This window comes from Eptatretus burgeri, chromosome 1 (assembly GCF_056783735.1).
Source record: "Eptatretus burgeri isolate ZD-2024b chromosome 1, Ebu_testis_v1, whole genome shotgun sequence".
Taxonomy (NCBI): Eukaryota; Metazoa; Chordata; class Myxini; order Myxiniformes; family Myxinidae; genus Eptatretus; species Eptatretus burgeri.
Genome location: NC_140961.1, coordinates 65664915 through 65683412, shown reverse-complemented (window position 1 = coordinate 65683412; position 18498 = coordinate 65664915). Strand labels below are relative to the sequence as shown.

At 49.2% G+C, this 18498-nt stretch overlaps 1 protein-coding gene across 8 annotated transcripts in view; it reads right to left on the bottom strand.

Moving 5' to 3' along the window:
• The window catches only part of CFAP184 (cilia and flagella associated protein 184), a 202794-nt gene that overhangs the window by 64588 nt on the left and 119708 nt on the right, over nucleotides 1-18498 (bottom strand). Inside the window, exon 1 of one of the 8 annotated variants that reach the window (XM_085886459.1) lies at nucleotides 15071-15267. The exons of 6 other annotated variants lie outside the window; for them this stretch is intronic. In XM_085886459.1, the coding sequence (XP_085742585.1) occupies nucleotides 15071-15109 (39 nt within the window). In that variant the 5' untranslated portion in view covers nucleotides 15110-15267. Of the gene's footprint in view, nucleotides 1-15070; nucleotides 15268-18498 lie in introns of those variants that run through there. One more of the 8 variants, XM_085886467.1, reaches the window with a different exon arrangement.

Sequence of the window (18498 nt, the reverse complement as noted above, 5' to 3'; positions counted from 1 at the left end):
GCACTATCTCAGCGCGGGGGGAAACAGGAGGGGGTTGCTGATGCTCGGGGGAAAGGAGGATTTTTACTCTGCCTCGAGTCCCGCGACGAGCGTCTCCACCTCGACCAGGTCGCGCCGTCGGCCTCCCTGGTGTGCAGCTCGCGGCACGACGCGAGCACCCCCTCGTCTGCCCTCGCCGCCTCTCCACAGCTCCGTCCCCTTCGCTCCGACTCCAACGCACACGACGACGACCAACTCCTTCTTGCTTCTTCTTCCCAACTCCACCGACTGCAAAGTCTTCACTCTCTATTCTTGACGAACGCGGTCGCTTATATAAGCCCCGTAGCTTCGCTCTCTCATCTTTGACCCCCTGCCTTCGACCTTTCACCTCGCTCCCCATTGGCCCGAGAAAAAGTGGGCGTGAATGCTTTTTGATCCATAAATTTGCATATAGCGATCGCCCTCCAACGCCCTGGAGGTGGGGCCAAATCGCCCCTCGCTCACCGATTGGACGGAACAAAAGTGGGCGTGTGTCGTTTTTGATCCGTTTTTGAAGTGGAAAATCCGTGGTTTTGTACACGCTGTTCGGCGCGCGCCCTGCACGAGTCCAACACCGGTACCCACAAGCGGCGCAAGAACGGTGGCGATGCGACGGTTGCGAGGTGTGACGTGAAGCGGCGCCGCGGTGGGTGGTTGATGTTGTGGTGGGTGGTGGTAACAATGGCGGTTGGTCCAAAATAAAGATAGTAAAAGAAAAACGGCTATCCTGAAGAGTCGCAGCACGCATAAATGACATGTATTCCCACTAGACAACGGGTTTGGGCCTAACTACACATATACTTACCGAGATACCTCACCTAAGGGACCTGAATGGTGGTTTGCGGATTTGGTAACCACAACACTACCCCCTCCCCTTTTTACAGACTCGTCCCGAGTCGTCAAATTTTCGTGTGCCATCATGTGTAGTTTTCCCCTAGTACATTTTACCTACGGATCCCTGAGTGCGACATTCATGGTATTCGTGTCCCCAAAATAAATAACCTGAGGGCTGCGTAACTACCTAAACAAACTCACTCACACGGACGACTTAAATAAAATTGCCGGCGCTAAGACAAACATGCCGGGGGCGCACTCATATTTACAGTACATCTTAACCTTAACTTACAAATTTTACACTAAACCATGGCCCAGGATCAATGAACTCTGCAAAAAGAAAAGCAGTTAGCAGGGAGCCAGGCTGCTCGCATGCAGTCTCTGGCTCAAAACAATGCAGGTGACAGGGAACGTGGCTGGCTGCTCACACGCAGTCCAAGGCCTTCCCTTTTGAACTGAACGCAGTGAACCACAACGGTGCATGGGCTGCACAAATGCAGTCTCCGTGCCAGCTCAAGTGGCACATGCAATGAACACAACGAATGGATAGATGAATGGATGAACTGAATGCAGTGAACCACAACGGTGCATGGGCTGCACAAACGCAGTCTCCGTGCCAGCTCAAGTGGCACACGCAATGAACACAACGAATGGATGGATGAATGGTTGGACGCAAACACGGTGCACGGGCCGCCACTGCAGGCCCGTGTTGTAGCTGCCAACAGGGCAGTTCTTGCAGCTTGCAAACTGTTGCCTTGATCCTGGCGCACATGGCAATGAACAGGGGGGGGGGCAAAGCAAAAATTGAACGGGGCTGGTGAACGTGGGCAGTGGGCATGGCATGGCAAAGGTAGCAGGCAAACACAGCCCGCAGAAGAAGGCCGTTGCAGGCAAACACAGCCGGCAGATGAACTGGCCGGCACAGGCCTTGAAGTACCACAGCTGCAGATGATCCGGCCGGCACAGGCCTTGCAGCAACACAACAGCTGCTGATGAAGTTGGCCGGCCTCTGCCTTGAAGCAAAACACTGCCAGCCGATGAAGTTGGCCAGCCTTTGCCGTTCAGTGGAGGTTGGTGGAGGGAGTGTGGTGGTGCTGGCCACTTGGAAGGCGGGCTCGGACCTACCTACCTGTCTCCCTCCCACCTATCGCCTTTGCCTGTCACTGTACATACCCACTCCCTTAATTTGTCAAACCCCAATTTAGCCCCAACTTTTTTTTTTTTTTTTTTTTACTTCCCCACTATAAATCGTCCCCTAACCCCCTTTATCGTCCTTGTTCGGCTAACCTATTCTGTCACCTAGCCTACTCCCAACCCCTACGTTCCCTTCCCGGAGGGGAATAAGGGAGAGCTAACGTCCTGTGTCGAGGCCCAACGAAGCCTCAGAATGGCCTCCCCAGAGTTCAGCGATCTATAACCAAAGTGGGTCCAGCGGCCCACAACGAGAGTGAGGGGATGGATGGTGCGGAGGGGTACATCTCCTAATCTACCCTAACCATTTAACTGTTAAACTACCCCGGGGCTTTCAACAAGCGCCTCTCGCTTAAACTATTGGTTCTAACAACCCAGATTCCCGTCGCCTGTGTTGGTGTCCTCACAATTTCGGGCCTCGCCCCCCAATTTTCTCTCCGTGCCCTCACACGGTCTCATGGCTGGGACACGTGGCTCCCTCTGGCAGGCACGACCCTCTGCCGAATCTCCCGCTATGGCACCCCCGGGCACAACACTGCCTCCGAGCCTACCAGCTCCCTAACACCGGGGAGTGCCCCCCATGGCACCTCCCCTGAAACGCACACGTGGCAGGCTGGCTTCCCGGGCCCCTTTCCGAGGGTCACCCTTGCCCACAACATTGCCCACGCGGCTAATGGCGCCCCGGGCCTCCGCACCAAGCAGACGCACCCGTGCCCACTACGCTATCCCGGCCCCCCATGGGCCCTTGGCCTACCACGGCCGACTAGCCTGGTGCCCGGGGTACCCACTCAGCGATACTCACCTTTCGCAGCCACGCTCCCAAGCCCGTCAACAGGGCTCCTGCACCCCTCCAAACGGGTTTCGAGCCTACATTCACACCAACAACAAAACGACCTCCATTTTTCAATTTGACTAACCCAGCTAACTCACTTTACTCTGACCCCGGGGGTCCCTTGGGCGGGAGTCACTCCTCCCCCCAATCACTCATCGCACCATGCATTCCCCATTCGCTCCACTCACACAGACCCGCTGGCCTCACTCACTCAACATGTACACGTACTCACCTCACAACTCACCAACTCTTCAACACACTCACCGCTGAACTCTGCCATCCTCCTAACTACATCCCCTAACTAACTCGTGCTCCCACGTCGTCCCTTAAACTACAGCACGGTCCTTTTAACACTACGTAGCTAAACTACGTCCCCTCTACACATCCACAAGTCTGTCACTGTCTCCAAATCTATTCCAAAAATTATTTTATTTCCCAACCTAAATCTGGCTACAATCCCTCCAACTAATCCATTCCACGGACTCCATGAGGACTTACCCCTGCCCCATGAAGTCGGTCTAACTAAGCTAACCCTTCCCCCTAACTAGTTTCCATCCTGTGCCCCGGTCAAGGGGGTCTTCCACCCCTTGCCCAGGAATCCTGTGCACCCGAAAGTGAGGCTTGTTTTTTTTTTTTTTTTTTTTTACATGCGCAGCACCTGCGCGGCAACTCAGAGCTCGCGCACTTTACACCTGCCCGTGACGTCATGCAGCTGCACGTGTTCCTCGTCCCTCCTTGGACGTTACCATCCGGAAGAGATACCCCTCCTGCCGGATTCCAACCCCACGTGCAGCCATGGCGTCACCGTGCGCATAAAAAAAAACACAAGCCCCACGTCTCGAGGGGTTCCCCACGCGAACACATGTGCTTTGCCCGTTGGAGCTTAACACACACGATCGCGTGGAGAACCCGTCCGGTCCAAATCCATTTACCTGCCTAAACTTTGTCCGTCCGCGGGATCGGCAAATCCACCGCTGGCGTTTCCGGACCGGGACTTCACTCTCGCACGCGAGCACGTGGTGGTCTCGTGCGTTGCACAGCACGGACCGCGTGCTCACTGCTGGGTGAACCCGGCACGGTCCCCGAAACAACTACAGCCGCTACTCGGCTTTCTTTCTTCTGTCGCCGTCGTCGCCATTCGACCCACGCACACCTGCGTGTTACGACGCTCACACTCCATTCCATTACATTCACACCGGGAGACGCGGCTGCGTGCTCCCGCATGCCAACCGACATCTCCCTCACATACCGCTCTCTCACACACACGGTCTCCCTTGCATAAACCATACCACTCACACGTGGTGCTCCATTCACTCGCGGTGCCTCATCCACACACCGTCCCTCACTCACACACGCGGGGGCACTCAACCGCGGTGCCTCATCCACACTGGCCGTTCCATCCACACACACGGCCTCACTCACACACGGTGCCTCACCCACACACGCGGGGGCACTCACCCGCGGTGCCTCATCCACACAGGCCGTTTCATCCACACACGCGGGGGCACTCACCCGCGGTGCCTCATCCACACAGGCCGTTTCATCCACACACGGCGTGCTGGGAAGCACGTACTCCGGCACCATCGCCACCACACCACTCACACACGGGGTCGCTTCCACACACGGGGACGCACTCACGCCTTGCACCACACACACAGGGACAACCACACTGGGGATTCGTGTCCCCACAAGGGTCTCTGGGGCCTCTATACCCCCCAAGCTCTCCGAGCACCCGTTCACAGCACTCGCCTCCTCAACCTCGCAAAGCACGACCGAACTCACCTGGTCGTGACTCGCCTCAAGGGGGCATACTCCCTCCCCTCGTTCCTGGAGGAGGCTATCCAGGTGCTCGCACTGGGTCCCGACACGCTCCGCGAGCTCAACCTCACTCTCCTCCACTACCTCCGTGTGTGTGCGCGCGTCACTTACCCCGTCTTCATCGTGTTGTCTCTCCTCTATTTTTTCTGTCTCCCGTGTCTCTATACATTTATAAGTTTCTGTCGTCGTCACCTCGTGTCTCGTCTCACACGTTTTGGTCTCCCCATTTAATTTTTCCCTTTTGGTCACCGTCGATTCCTCTGTCACGACCCTCGCCCAACACGCCCCCCGAATTATTTTTTCACCCGCCTCCGCCGCGGGCCTGTCAGCCGTTGCACCCCCTTCCAGCTCGTTCGCTCCCACACGTGGAGTCGCCATCCCTATCTCCCTGGTCACGGCCTTCATGCCCGCCTGCAGGCATCGGCCCATGTTCTGCGTCTCACCCCGCAGCTTTTTCGTTTCTTCCTTCATTTGCTGTGTACTCGCATCGATCTTTTCGTTCATGCTTTTTATTTCGTTTATCATTTCATTTGTGTATGTATCCATTTTTTCGTTCATTTGCTTGATCATGTTCGCTGTCATTTCCGCCAGCATGGCGCATAGCTGGGCCATGTCGGGTGCGCTTGGGTGAGCCGTTTCGGCAAGGGTCGGCGGGTTTTGGTGGAGAGTGGGGGGGAGGTGTCATACACCGCGGCCGCTGCCGCACCTATTTCGGGCTCTGGGTTCAGTTGGACGAGTTCATGTTCCTGCACGGGCATTCCATCCTGGGCCATGGATCCTACACATTCTACATCCATTTCTAATACCCCCGGCTCCCGCTCGCCTTGAGACGCCATCTTGCTTCTCGTGAAGGGTTAATTTCGCTCGCTCGTAATTTGGAGGGAATCGGGGGTCGCTTCTCTCACCCCTGGACCGATTCCCGTGAATTTAATTGGAGACAGGAGAGCCCGTTTTCCCGTTCTCCGTTACCAGTGCCGCGAGGAGGGCGATGGATTTGTATCGCACGACCTGACACCAGTGATACGGATTCGCGCCCGCCGGCGTGCTGACGGCCACGTAACTCGAATCGCGGCACGTCGCCCACCGGACGGACAATCCAGTCGTGACCCTCTCGGACTAACGCCGGGAACCAGTCACGGGTGGACCTTTCGGTCTCACCGCGATCGAGCCAATCAGCCCCCGCGTGGGATGGGGTTGCTCGCCAAATTCGACCTCCCTAAGTACCCACACGGAGGGTAGACCGGGCGATCGCACCTCGCCGCAGGTCGACTTCGGACACGGGCCACTTAAGCGACCCGTTCCGTACTATCGGGATAACCGAGCGGTGTTATCGTCGGCCTCGACGGTTCGATTAATTATCGGGCGTATTCAGCCCACTACCAACCCTTTACGTGAAGCAAGATGAGGATTCAATGAAAGAAATGACGAAGCGAAGCGGGAAACAGTTCAACACAAAGCACATTTATTCGCGATGAACGGAAAGCACACATATTCAATTCCACCAAAAGCACATAGAAAAGGAAAAGAAACACAATGCAATTTTACAACAAAAGCAAATGCGACAATGCAGATCTAATACCGATTACGCGAGCACACGGCAAGACTTATACAATTTTACTTCACAGACGGCGCCGACAACACATACCCAAAACCAAGAAAAAGAACACCCTCAAAGATGAGGCGGGCCTGAGGCCGAGACCGGGTCGGGCCTACCCGTCTGGTGATGAGACGCGGAGCGGCGATGGTGCCTCAACTCCGCGGGCCTCGCGGGCAGTGTCTGGTAGGGGGTGGGAAAGGGGCCCCCTTGGTCGCACTATCTCAGCGCGGGGGGGAAACAGGAGGGGGTTGCTGATGCTCGGGGTATAGAGGATTTCTACTCTGCCTCGAGTCCCGCGACGAGCGTCTCCACCTCGACCAGGTCGCGCCGTCGGCCTCCCTGGTGTGCAGCTCGCGGCACGACGCGAGCACCCCCTCGTCTGCCCTCGCCGCCTCTCCACAGCTCCGTCCCCTTCGCTCCGACTCCAACGCACACGACGACGACCAACTCCTTCTTGCTTCTTCTTCCCAACTCCACCGACTGCGAAGTCTTCACTCTCTATTCTTGACGAACGCGGTCGCTTATATAAGCCCCGTGGCTTCGCTCTCTCATCTTTGACCCCCTGCCTTCGACCTTTCACCTCGCTCCCCATTGGCCCGAGAAAAAGTGGGCGTGAATGCTTTTTGATCCATAAATTTGCATATAGCGATCGCCCTCCAACGCCCTGGAGGCGGGGCCAAATCGCCCCTCGCTCACCGATTGGACGGAACAAAAGTGGGCGTGTGTCGTTTTTGATCCGTTTTTGAAGTGGAAAATCCGTGGTTTTGTACACGCTGTTCGGCGCGCGCCCTGCACGAGTCCAACACCGGTACCCACAAGCGGCGCAAGAACGGTGGCGATGTGACGGTTGCGAGGTGTGACGTGAAGCGGCGCCGCGGTGGGTGGTTGATGTTGTGGTGGGTGGTGGTAACAATGGCGGTTGGTCCAAAATAAAGATAGTAAAAGAAAAACGGCTATCCTGAAGAGTCGCAGCACGCATAAATGACATGTATTCCCACTAGACAACGGGTTTGGGCCTAACTACACATATACTTACCGAGATACCTCACCTAAGGGACCTGAATGGTGGTTTGCGAATTTGGTAACCACAACAATATGTTATGCGAAATGACCAAACACACACACACACACACACACACACACACACACACACACACACACACACACACACACACACACACACACACACACACACACACACACACACACACACACACACACACACACACACACACACACACAACCCATATCAGGACAGCTGTGCACACGACGACACAACAGTTTGAAAAGTAATCTGCTGGCACATCTGCAAAAACATTGATATCCCAGTTCCAGAAAATTTGTGGGAACATTAATCAAAAGCAATCCCTGAAAACATGGAAGTGCAGCTCACATATGACCCAATGATTCCATCGAGCATGAACATCGAAAACAAACTGTTGCGACCAGATATCATATTTAGGTACAAAAAAAGAGAAGGTATTGCTAATTGAGGTGTTAATACCAGTGATTTTGGACCAAACGATGCAGAAATCAAGAAAATGACCAAACACCAAGACCTCAAGAATTAAGTGAAAATATCCTGGAAGCTGAAGAATGCCAAAGTTGTTCCAGTGATAGTTTGAGCTGCAGTAATGATGACGAAGAATGTCACAGAGATATTGAAAAGCATCCCTGGGAATATTACTACAAACAAACTACAGTTGGAAGCCGTCCGGGTCTCAGTGACGATCGTGAAGAGAGCCCTCGGCACAAAACTTTGACAACAGAAAACTTCACAGCTTGGTCCATGAATTGTGACCCCTTACCAAAATGAAGGTGGATGCTTTGAGCCCACCCTGGGAGGACTCCATTCTACATTAACATTATGAAACCCACATACGTAGATACCAATGAACGACACACACACACACACACACACACACACACACACACACACACACACACACACACACACACACACACACACACACACACACACACACACACACACACACACACACACACACACACACATAGTTTGAGACCCGTGGCGTGAGCATTTAACACCCATGCTATCTTCCTGGCAAAAGTCTGCCTGCATGCATGCATGCTCGTACTGGTTGGCTCACTCCGAATCTAATTCGTACATGCTAGTCCCCTCAACAGGGAGCAGGCGGATGGGGTGGGAGAGAGATAGAGGGAGGGAAGAGGAAAGGGAGAGAGATGGAGGGGTCATGGTCAGAAAGAATGAGAGGGATGGGAAAGAGGAGGTAGTGTTGAGAGAAAGAGGGAGGGTGGAATAGGGAAGAGAGAGGCAGAGGGTTGAGAGAGGAGAGAGGGGAAAGAGGTAAAGTGGTGAGGAAGGCAGGGGGTGATGGTGGTGGGGGGGCAGGGGAGAGGGGTGAGGGAGGGAGAGGGGTGAGGGAGAGAGAGGGGTGAGAGATTCAGGCAGATGTGACACTCAGTGTATCATCCATCCAAGAGACGGCACACACATTAATGAATCACCCTGCCTGTGAAACACTGCAATGACAGTTGATAGCTGGGTTGGGATTCAAATCCAGGCTCCACAGAGTCAGCATGCGTACCTCTCGGGTTTCCTGCCGTGATGTGGTGATTCATTATTTCAAAACTGAAAACATTTTTTACTCATTGTGGTCAAATAATTTATTTTGCTTTCCTACTACTGGTATAGAACTGCAGTATCGCCATTTAAATTTAACCCTGCACAAAGCGGCTTCAACAGGCAAAACAGTTGAAGAAACTTAAAAACAAAACGTTTAATTTCAATTTATCTCTGCTGAAGTGATGGGTTGTATAATGGAAGATCGTACAAAAATGAAAAATGTCATGGAAAATACAATTTCACATTTTCAGCGAGCCAGCCACCGCCTGTTGCACCGCAGAACAACACGTGGCTAAGAACGCATGCGAGTGACCCCTGAACTTTGTTCAAAGCAATCAACGAACAGTGTCCAGTGGCTGTGTGACTATTGTAGAGCACTCACCAAGTGGCTTAAACACGCCTATGAAATGGTTGATAAGAAACGGCTCGCTTGGCACGCGATGAGCAATCACAAAACAGTCATATTAATCACACACCGAACAGAGACGCACAAAATCTGAAATATGTCTTAATTGGACAAATGAACACATTTTTTTTAGCAATCAGAACTGCTGCTTAGTTCAATTCTGGAGCTTACATTTTGTAATTCAGCTTAGTTTAAGAGATTCTCGAGGTTCTGGCATGTGCGGAAATGAAATAAAGCCACAAACACTGACGTCTCTGGGCGTTTATAAGCACTGCAATACACCGAGCAATTCATAGCTATGATGAACAGGTATTTGATCATGAGTGAGGAAAGTGAAAAAAACCTTTTCATTCAGAAATAATTGCAGCCTGTTCAAAGTCAATGTATGGTTAAGCAGACCAAAAAATATGGCGGCTTCAGACCACAGCAAGGTTAACAGGGATACACCTAAAGGAGAGAAGAGAAGAGAAGAGAAGAGAAGAAAAGAGAAGAGAAGAGAAGAGAAGAGAGGACCAAGGATGCGCCTAATAATGGAAATAAATAATAAGGCCATTAATTATCTCAAAAGGGGTGCTTTAATTAACTCAAACACCCAATTTTCATTCGTGCACTTCCGTGGAGTTATCTGAGTGTGCATGCAAAGTTTCAGGCTGATAGGTTTCATGGTTTTGGAGTTATGGAAGAGACACACTGGCACACACACACACATACACATACACATACACATACACATACACATACACACACACACACACACACACACACACACACACACACACACACACACACACACACACACACACACACACACACACACACACACACACACTGACATTTATTAGTTTCCCAGAAAATACCATCCGTCGCTTTGCTGACGGTAATATTAAAGGGGGAGGGAGAAAAAGAGGGGGAAAGAGGAAGGGAGGGGTTGGGGAGAGAGTAGGGAGAAGGAAGAGGTGGAGGGGAAAGAACAGAGGGAGGAGGGGAGAGAAGAGGGAAGGGGAGAGAGGAGGGAGGGGGAGCGAGGAGGGGTGGGATAAGGGAAGACAGTTTCAGGTGAGAGGAAGGGAAGGCAGATGTGCTGTGGAGCGTGAATTATGATTCATAGTTTCATCAAAATGATTCTGCATAGAATAAGTGCAGATGGAAATAAAATAATATCTGAAATCCATTTTCTACCGGTCATATGAGAAATACGGTTCAGAAACAAACTCCCGTCCAGACAAAAATACCACTCAGACGCGCCAAGCTGATTGGAGATATACACCGCTCTGACATGTCCGTAGACAAACCCTGCCCGAACACATCCAGAGACAAACCCGAGAATATGTTATGCTTTCTGAACAAAACACACACACGCACACGTACACATGCACACGTACACACACACACACACACACACACACACACACACACACACACACACACACACACACACACACACACACACACACACACACACACACACACACACACACACACACACACGTGCTTGGCCAATATCGGCAATTTTCAGAACTCGGCCGGTTGGGGTCAGTCTGATTATTAACTACAGTACTTACTGTATGCAACCAAGAAACCTTGAGTAGCTTTCACCGAAAAACAACATTGCATTCAGAAAGTCGTTTTAGGGACATGTTCACACAAACATTATTCTTTACAAATAGCTGCGTGTGACGGGTGTAAAAAAAAAAAAAATTGCACGGTAATTTGGAAAACACGTTCATACGGCAAACGGCTCAAAAATCCGGTTTTATTTCACAACTCGCTCAGAATGACAGAACATATGAATCACTTGTTCAGGGTGACGGTGCACAAGCCACTCGCTCAGGATGACGGAGCACGAACCACTCGCTCAGGGTGACTGAGGACGAACCACTTGCTCAAGGTGGCAGAGTGCGAATCACTCGCTCAGGGTGACAGAGCACGAGCCACTCGCTCAGGATGACGGAGCACGAACCACTCGCTCAGGGTGACGGTGCACAAGCAACTCGCTCAGGATGACAGAGCACAAACCACTCACTCAGGGTGAAGGAGCATGAGCCACTTGCTCAAGGTGGCAGAGTGTGAATCACTCGCTCAGGGTGACAGAGCATGAGCCACTCGCTCAGGGTGATGGAGCATGAATCACTCGTTCAGGGTGACAGAGCTCGATCCACTCGCTCAGGGTGACGGAGCATGAACCACTCGCTTAGGGTGATGGAGCAAAAACGACTTGTTCAGGGTGAAAGACCACGGACCACTCGCTCAGGGTGATGGAGCATGAACCACTCGCTCAAGGTGTTGAAGCAAGAACCACTCGCTCAGGGTGATGGAGCATGACCTATTTGCTCAGGTTGATGGAGCATGAACCACTTACTCAGGGTGAAGAAGCAGAAGCCACTCGCTCAGGGTGACAGAGCAGGAACCATTCGCTCAGCGTGACGGAGCACAAACCACTCCACCTAGGGTGAAGGAGTACGCACCACTCGCTCAGGGAGACGGAGCACGAATCACTCGCTCAGGGTGACGGAGCATGAATCACTAGCTCAGGGTGACGGAGCATGAACCACTTGCTCAGGGTGACGGAGCACGAATCACTCGCTCAGGGTGACGGAGCACAAACCAATCGCTCAGGGTGACAGAGCACAAATCACTCGCTCAGGGTGACACAGCACAAACCAATCGATCAGTGTGACAGAGCACGAACCACTTGCTCAGGGTGATGGAGCATGAACCACTTGCTCAGGGTGACAGAGCATGAACCACTCCCTCAGGGTTGATGGAGCATGAACCACTCGCTCAGGGTGATGGAGCATGAACCACTCACTGAGGGTGATGGAGCATGAACCACTCACTCAGGGTGATGAAGCATGAACCACTCACTCAGGGTGACGGAGCACGAGCCACTCGCTCAGGGTGTCAGAGCACGAGCCACTCGCTCAGGGTGACGGAGCATGAACCACTCCCTCAGGGTGATGGAGCACGAACCACTTGCTCAAGTTGACGGAGTACAAAACACTCGCTCAGGGTGACGGAGCACGAACCACTCTCTCAGGGTGACGGAGCACGAACCACTCGCTCAGGGTGATGGAGCACGAACCCCTCGTTCAGGTTGACAGAGCATGAACCAATCGTTCAGGGTGATGGAGCATGAACCACTTGCTCAGGGTGACAGAGCACGAACCACTCGCTCTGAATGACATGGCGCGGCAAAAGCGTCCTCAGGTAGTGAGCGATTTGCTCAGAAGGACGTACTGCAGTACCTCTATCGACATTGGGCGCTCAGCAAGTGGCTTAAGTACTCATGCAAGCACTCCAATTAAATGGTTTATCAGGAATGATTAGCCAGGCTGTCGCTGCATACTATAAAGGACCCCTTTAACTTTAAAGCCCGTCTTCACCGGGAATGCAGTAGTTAATGAAATAAAATGACTTCATCCACAAAAGAGTTGCAGCTTAATGCAGAACACTCCTGGAGACATCACAAAGTTCAATTGCCTGTGAAATAAACATTGCAGAAAATGTGCAATTTTACCTCCTCGTCTGTGCACGCGCCATGTGGTGCCATAGTTCGGGTCTGTGCAAATGTTATAACTTTATTATAAAACATCCATTTTTCACCAGATTTGCTTTGATTCCCTGAAGAGCACATCACAAAACATCTGAAAATACAGACAAAGATCTGGCAGACGCTATGGATAGGCAGTCCCTCTGGGGGGCAGGTCACGAGGTCTAGCAGTGAGTGCATTAAATCATCTAGCTGAATGAAGCTGGTTCCGTGAAATAAATATTTCAGAAAATCCACCATTTTACCTGCTCGTCTGTGCATGTCACGTGGTACATCGGTTTGAGGTACGCGCAAACGTTATCACTTTTTCTTCAAACGTCCATTTTTCACCAGATTTGCTTTGATTCCCTGTCGAGCACCTCGCGAAACCTCCAAAAAAAATACACAGATCTGGCAGACGCTATGAGTAGGCAGTCCCTCTGGGGGACAGGGCATGAGGTCTTGCAGTGAATACGTTAAATCTTATAGATCAATGAAGCTGGTTAACGGGGGCTTAAGGATTTGGTCTCAATTTTCGTGTCTGTGCGTGAGTGCGTCGGCAACCATATCTCGGACATATAGGAACCAATTTTATTCGTACTTGGTACAAAGACAACATAAGCGATAGTATACATATGCACATCATTTTGTTTTGCAATGCAATCAAAGATGGCCGACAAGCAACCATTTAGTTGTAAAAAAAAATACAACCTGGTGTTAAACATGTGCTAAAACATTTTTTTGGACATCCATTTACAAATGTTGTTGAAACTAGGCAGACAGATAGGGAATGATGGCTTACATATGTGTGTCACTTTATTTATTTATTTTTTTAAACTAAATCAGATCCAAGATGGCTGATTGGCAGCCACTTTGTTGCATAAATATGTCCCCAACCATTTCTCAGACATGAATGGTCCGATTTTGTTCAATCTTGGCACAAGCAGAGTAGATCATGGCATACACATGCACCTCACCTTATTTTACAATCTGATCAAAGATGGCCGACTGGTAGATTGGCAGCCATTTTCGTTGTCCATCAATATGGGCGAGCCCTTCAACTCCACAAGCAAAATTGCTAAAACAGGGGCTATGAAATTTTATGTCTTTTTGACTTGTTTATTGTGTATTGATTTGTTGTGGAATTCTGTCTGTCGGCTCTTAAGTTCGTCTGCCGATGTTGTCTCATCTATTAACTTATTTATGTCTCTTAATCACAATGTGCATCTGTTTCTCACCATTTTTGCCACAGAAGTTCAGTTGGTCTAATTGTGAATATCCTGGAGGGATAATTATATGAGAAGTAATTTATTTGAATATCTGGTGGGGATTTAGATCTCATACTGTCCTACTCATATTTGTGTCGTCTGTGCTGCTGTGATGGCTTTCTTCCCCTTATTACTTCATGTATTGTTTGGTTTGTTAAAAAGAATCACAGCATCTCAATATCATTCAGCAAAGCACCACTTGCACAGACAACCACCTATCTCAGTCTAATCCTGTTGTGAGAACTTTTAGAACACCCTTGATTGTATTGTTATTTTACCTCTGCCACCGAAGGTGGGTAGAGGTTATGCTTTTCACCACTGTCTGTCTGAGCAGGTTATCTCAATGTTGTGGACCAACTTGGACGAAATTTAGTGGAGTGGTTCGGTGTGTGACAAGGACGATATGATTTGATTTTTGGTAAAAAATACTAACCCCATTACCATATCCCAGACTTTATGAAACGAGATACTCGATTGAGAGGTCTCAAGATGTTTTTCATGTCCACTGAGCAGAGAGCTGGAAACGCTGGCCTTCTATTTGGGTGACTATAAAAGGATGACAGTTTATAGTCTGGTTCTATGATTTTAATGGCGAAATTACCCTTACTTATACACCATCTTATTTGCCCCATATGAATGAATTTCGTCGTTGAGCCTGCCTTTCTTCTAAAGAAACCGACCTTCGTTTGAAAGAAGAGAGGAAGAGGACAGTTCTTTTCTGGCACAACACCAGAAGCACGGATCTACACCACAAACGGACATAACTCAAAGGCAAGTACCTCACCGAGAGCAGTCAGCTGCCGTGCCATATTTTATACACATCACTTAAAATGCGAATAACCGTGTCATGGAATCACGACCGTCGCTTGGTTTTTGATATTACAAAAGTGATGAACATAAAATAAAAGTCAAGCTCTCTTTTAAACATGCTGGCAAATCGAAATAAGCCGCGATAAGGCCGCCACTCACCAGACTTGCCATACCGTTATCATGCGACGCCGTTGCCATGGTGACCCTTGCGGTGGGCCGACGAATTTCCTTCCGGTTCCATTCTTTTTGTGTTCTTTACAGATTTCGGGGAATGTGTCCTGTTCACGGGCCCAACTGCTTATATTACGTTGGACTGTACACTACGTTTGTCGCTCAAAAACAGTGGGAACATGGCAGATTTTTTTTTTCCAGCAGACGGCGATATTTCTCTTTTAATATAATATAGTGATTGGCTTCAAAAGGTTTCCTATCAGCTGAGCAGCTGCAATGAGACATGATCAAGCTTGTGCAATGGTTGCCAACCTATGGTTGAATCCGTTGGTGCTCGAACCGGTCCAAGAAATGCTCTTTTCGAGGTATTTTAAAAGGTTAGTGGTATTTTTAATTAATTAATGTCATTTTTTGGGTCGCCGAAATAGGTGACCCTTATTGTCAGTAATTCTGTCTGTTTGTTTGGATGTTTGTTTGGATGTTTGTTCGTTTGTCATCAGTATAATTGGTAGTAAATGTGGGCGGATTTTGACCAAACTCGGGTGGTAGGTACATCTTATGACCTCGTGCTTTGGAAATTGTGATGGTTGCTAGGGACGCTTTGGTTCCCTAGCAACAACCGAAAAACCTTCAAAATCGGTACTGTTCACACGAAATCAATTCTGAAAGCCATTATCCCACGTAGGGTTATGAAATTTGGCACGAATGATCTACAGGTGATGCTCTATCACATGTATTCCGGTTTTTGTGATATATGGAATACTTTACCCGCAGCGCCCCCTACAATTAGGGTATGCGCGAAAATTGGCGAAAATTGAAGGCCCCTTTGCAACCAGGTGAGTGCATCAATACGAATTAAACTTTGCAGGTTCATGGTACTCAATGAGTACTACAACTTTGCCTCAGGACGTATTGACCGATTTCGCTTAGGTCAGGGGTCAAAGGTCAATTAGTGCAAAAATCGATAATATGCGAGAGCTGGAGGTGCCTTCGTGCCAAATGCTACGCCTCCTAGGGTTATGGTCGGATGGTCATGAAAATTCACACTAATCGTATGGAATACATTGTGCACAAACGATCGAGCCGGATTTTCGATTTAGATCTTTGTTCACCCACAGCACCCCCTCAAACTTTGGGGATTTCTGATTTCAAACCGCATTTTCGGTACTTTTCATTCAAATGGATACCGAGTAGTTATCAGTAGATGGAACTGGATGAGATTTGATATGCATAATCTTAAGGTGATTCCCTATCTGCTATATGACATCCATTTTGCTCTATATCTTATAGTTTCCATGCTCGGTGACCCATCGCCGCCTACCAGCTTGTCTCTCTGTCTGTCTGTGTATAACACCAATCACACCAAAACTAATGGGCCAGTTGGCACCAAACTTGGCACATGGACCAAGTTCGACCTTGAAGTGAGCATGGGCTACTTGCTTTCATCTGTAGTCATGGGGGTTCGGGAGGGAAGGTCGCTGAAAATTCTCAATGTGAATGTGTATTATGGCGCGCCACCCAGTGGTGGTGGCAGAAGGTATTAAAAGTCAGCTGTGGAGATAACTTGCATTTTTGCACTGTGCACATCCCCAGAGAGTGGGAAGCCCAAAAACCAACCTCCAGTAATCAGGGGAGGCAGGGGAGGGTGGGGTGGGAGTCCAGAGGGAGAGGAAAGGGTGGGGTCAGATTCTGGAGGGAGGAGGTGGGACAGGAAGAGGCAGGGGGAGGGTGAGAAGAGGCAGGGGGAGGGGTTGGAAGAGGCAGGAGGAGGGGTGGGATGAGGGAGAGGAAGGGATTGGAGGAGGGAGGTGAAGGGGCAGCAATGCCAGGCACCCATGCCAGGATATCTAAAAATAGCAGCAATGCCCCTGCGCTCACCTGGTATAACCAGGTAACTGCTGGAAAGTGTGGACGTCCTATAAAATATGTAAATTAGCCGATGGTTTGAACAAACTTGTGAAAGCACCATGAAGAGTTTATTCCTACCAAGTTACGTCGAAATTGGGTGACTACTTTTTGAGATGTCAAAAGTAGCGATCCCGTAATCGTAATGACCTTTAAATTGACCAACTTAATCTGAAATTTTTTTTGATGGGATTTGGAAGCCAACAGGCAGCCTTGGTCCTCAGAAGTTCGACAAAGTTTTGTGAAAATAGGACTATTAGTTTTAGCATCATGGGTGATGAAGGTTGTGGTCCAGTTTCATCAAAATCGTGTGTGTGGCTTCAGAGAAGATTAAGGAAATACATGTTTTGGGGGGTCAAACCTGGACTTTTTAGATCCTCGTGGAGGATCTCTAAGCCTTACTCAAGCTGTTCTTCATCTTCTTCTTGTGGACTTTTTTGTTTCGCAGCCTACAGTTTTCATCGAAACTTCCTGAAACTTGGTATATATATATATATATGTAAAGATACCCTGCACAGACAGTAACCATCTCCGATTTTGAAAATTCCTCCGAGAAAAAAAGTTATGACGTCAAAATATCTCCGCTAATGGAAATCGCCTAAAAAATTATCTCCGAAACTTGGCAAGCTTTTTGAATTATGTTTGCGGGAATCAAACAGGGCATTAGCAGAGATGAATTACCGCACATATGATACATCACTATGACGTCATATCAATTTTTATGACGTCATTCGTATTTTTTGACATTTTTTGTTTCACAACCCAGAGCTTCATCGGATCTTCGTGAAACTTGCCATGTATATGCAGAAAGCCCACGCGCAGGCAGTAACCATCTCTGATTTTGGAAATTCTTCCTAGAAAAAAAGTTGACATCATAATATCGTCGCTAATGGAGATCGCCTATACCATTATCTCCGAAACTAGGCAAGCTTTTTAAATTTTGTTTGTGGGAATCAAACCGGGCATTAGCACAGATAATTGATCGCAAACCTGATACATCACAATGACGTCATATTTGTTTTTATGACGTCATCATTAAGAGGACGAGGATATTAGCTCATTTGAGCTTGTTTTTTTAATATCGTGAAAAAACTTTTGTACATCACTGGTAATGAAGATTGTGGTCAAGTTTCATCGAAATCGTGTGTAGTTTTGGAGAAGAAGATCCGAATGTTTACACACTGACTGACTGACTCACTGCCTGACTGACGGACACCGTGTGATGCGAGTACGTCACCTGATTTTAAAATAATTTCCTTTCAACGCCATTATAAAAAAAAATTCCACTTTGTCATTATGAGGTATTATGTGTATATCAATGACAAAAAAATCTCTATTTAATCCATTTTAAATTCAGGCTGGAACACAACAAAATGTGAAAAAGTCAAGGGGTGTGAATATTTTCTGAAGGCACTGTATGTGGCAATGCAGGAGACTTTATTGTGCTCCCGATTGATGATCGAACAGTTATCGCAAGTTGTACATCCACATCTTTCTAAACTTCACCCTCC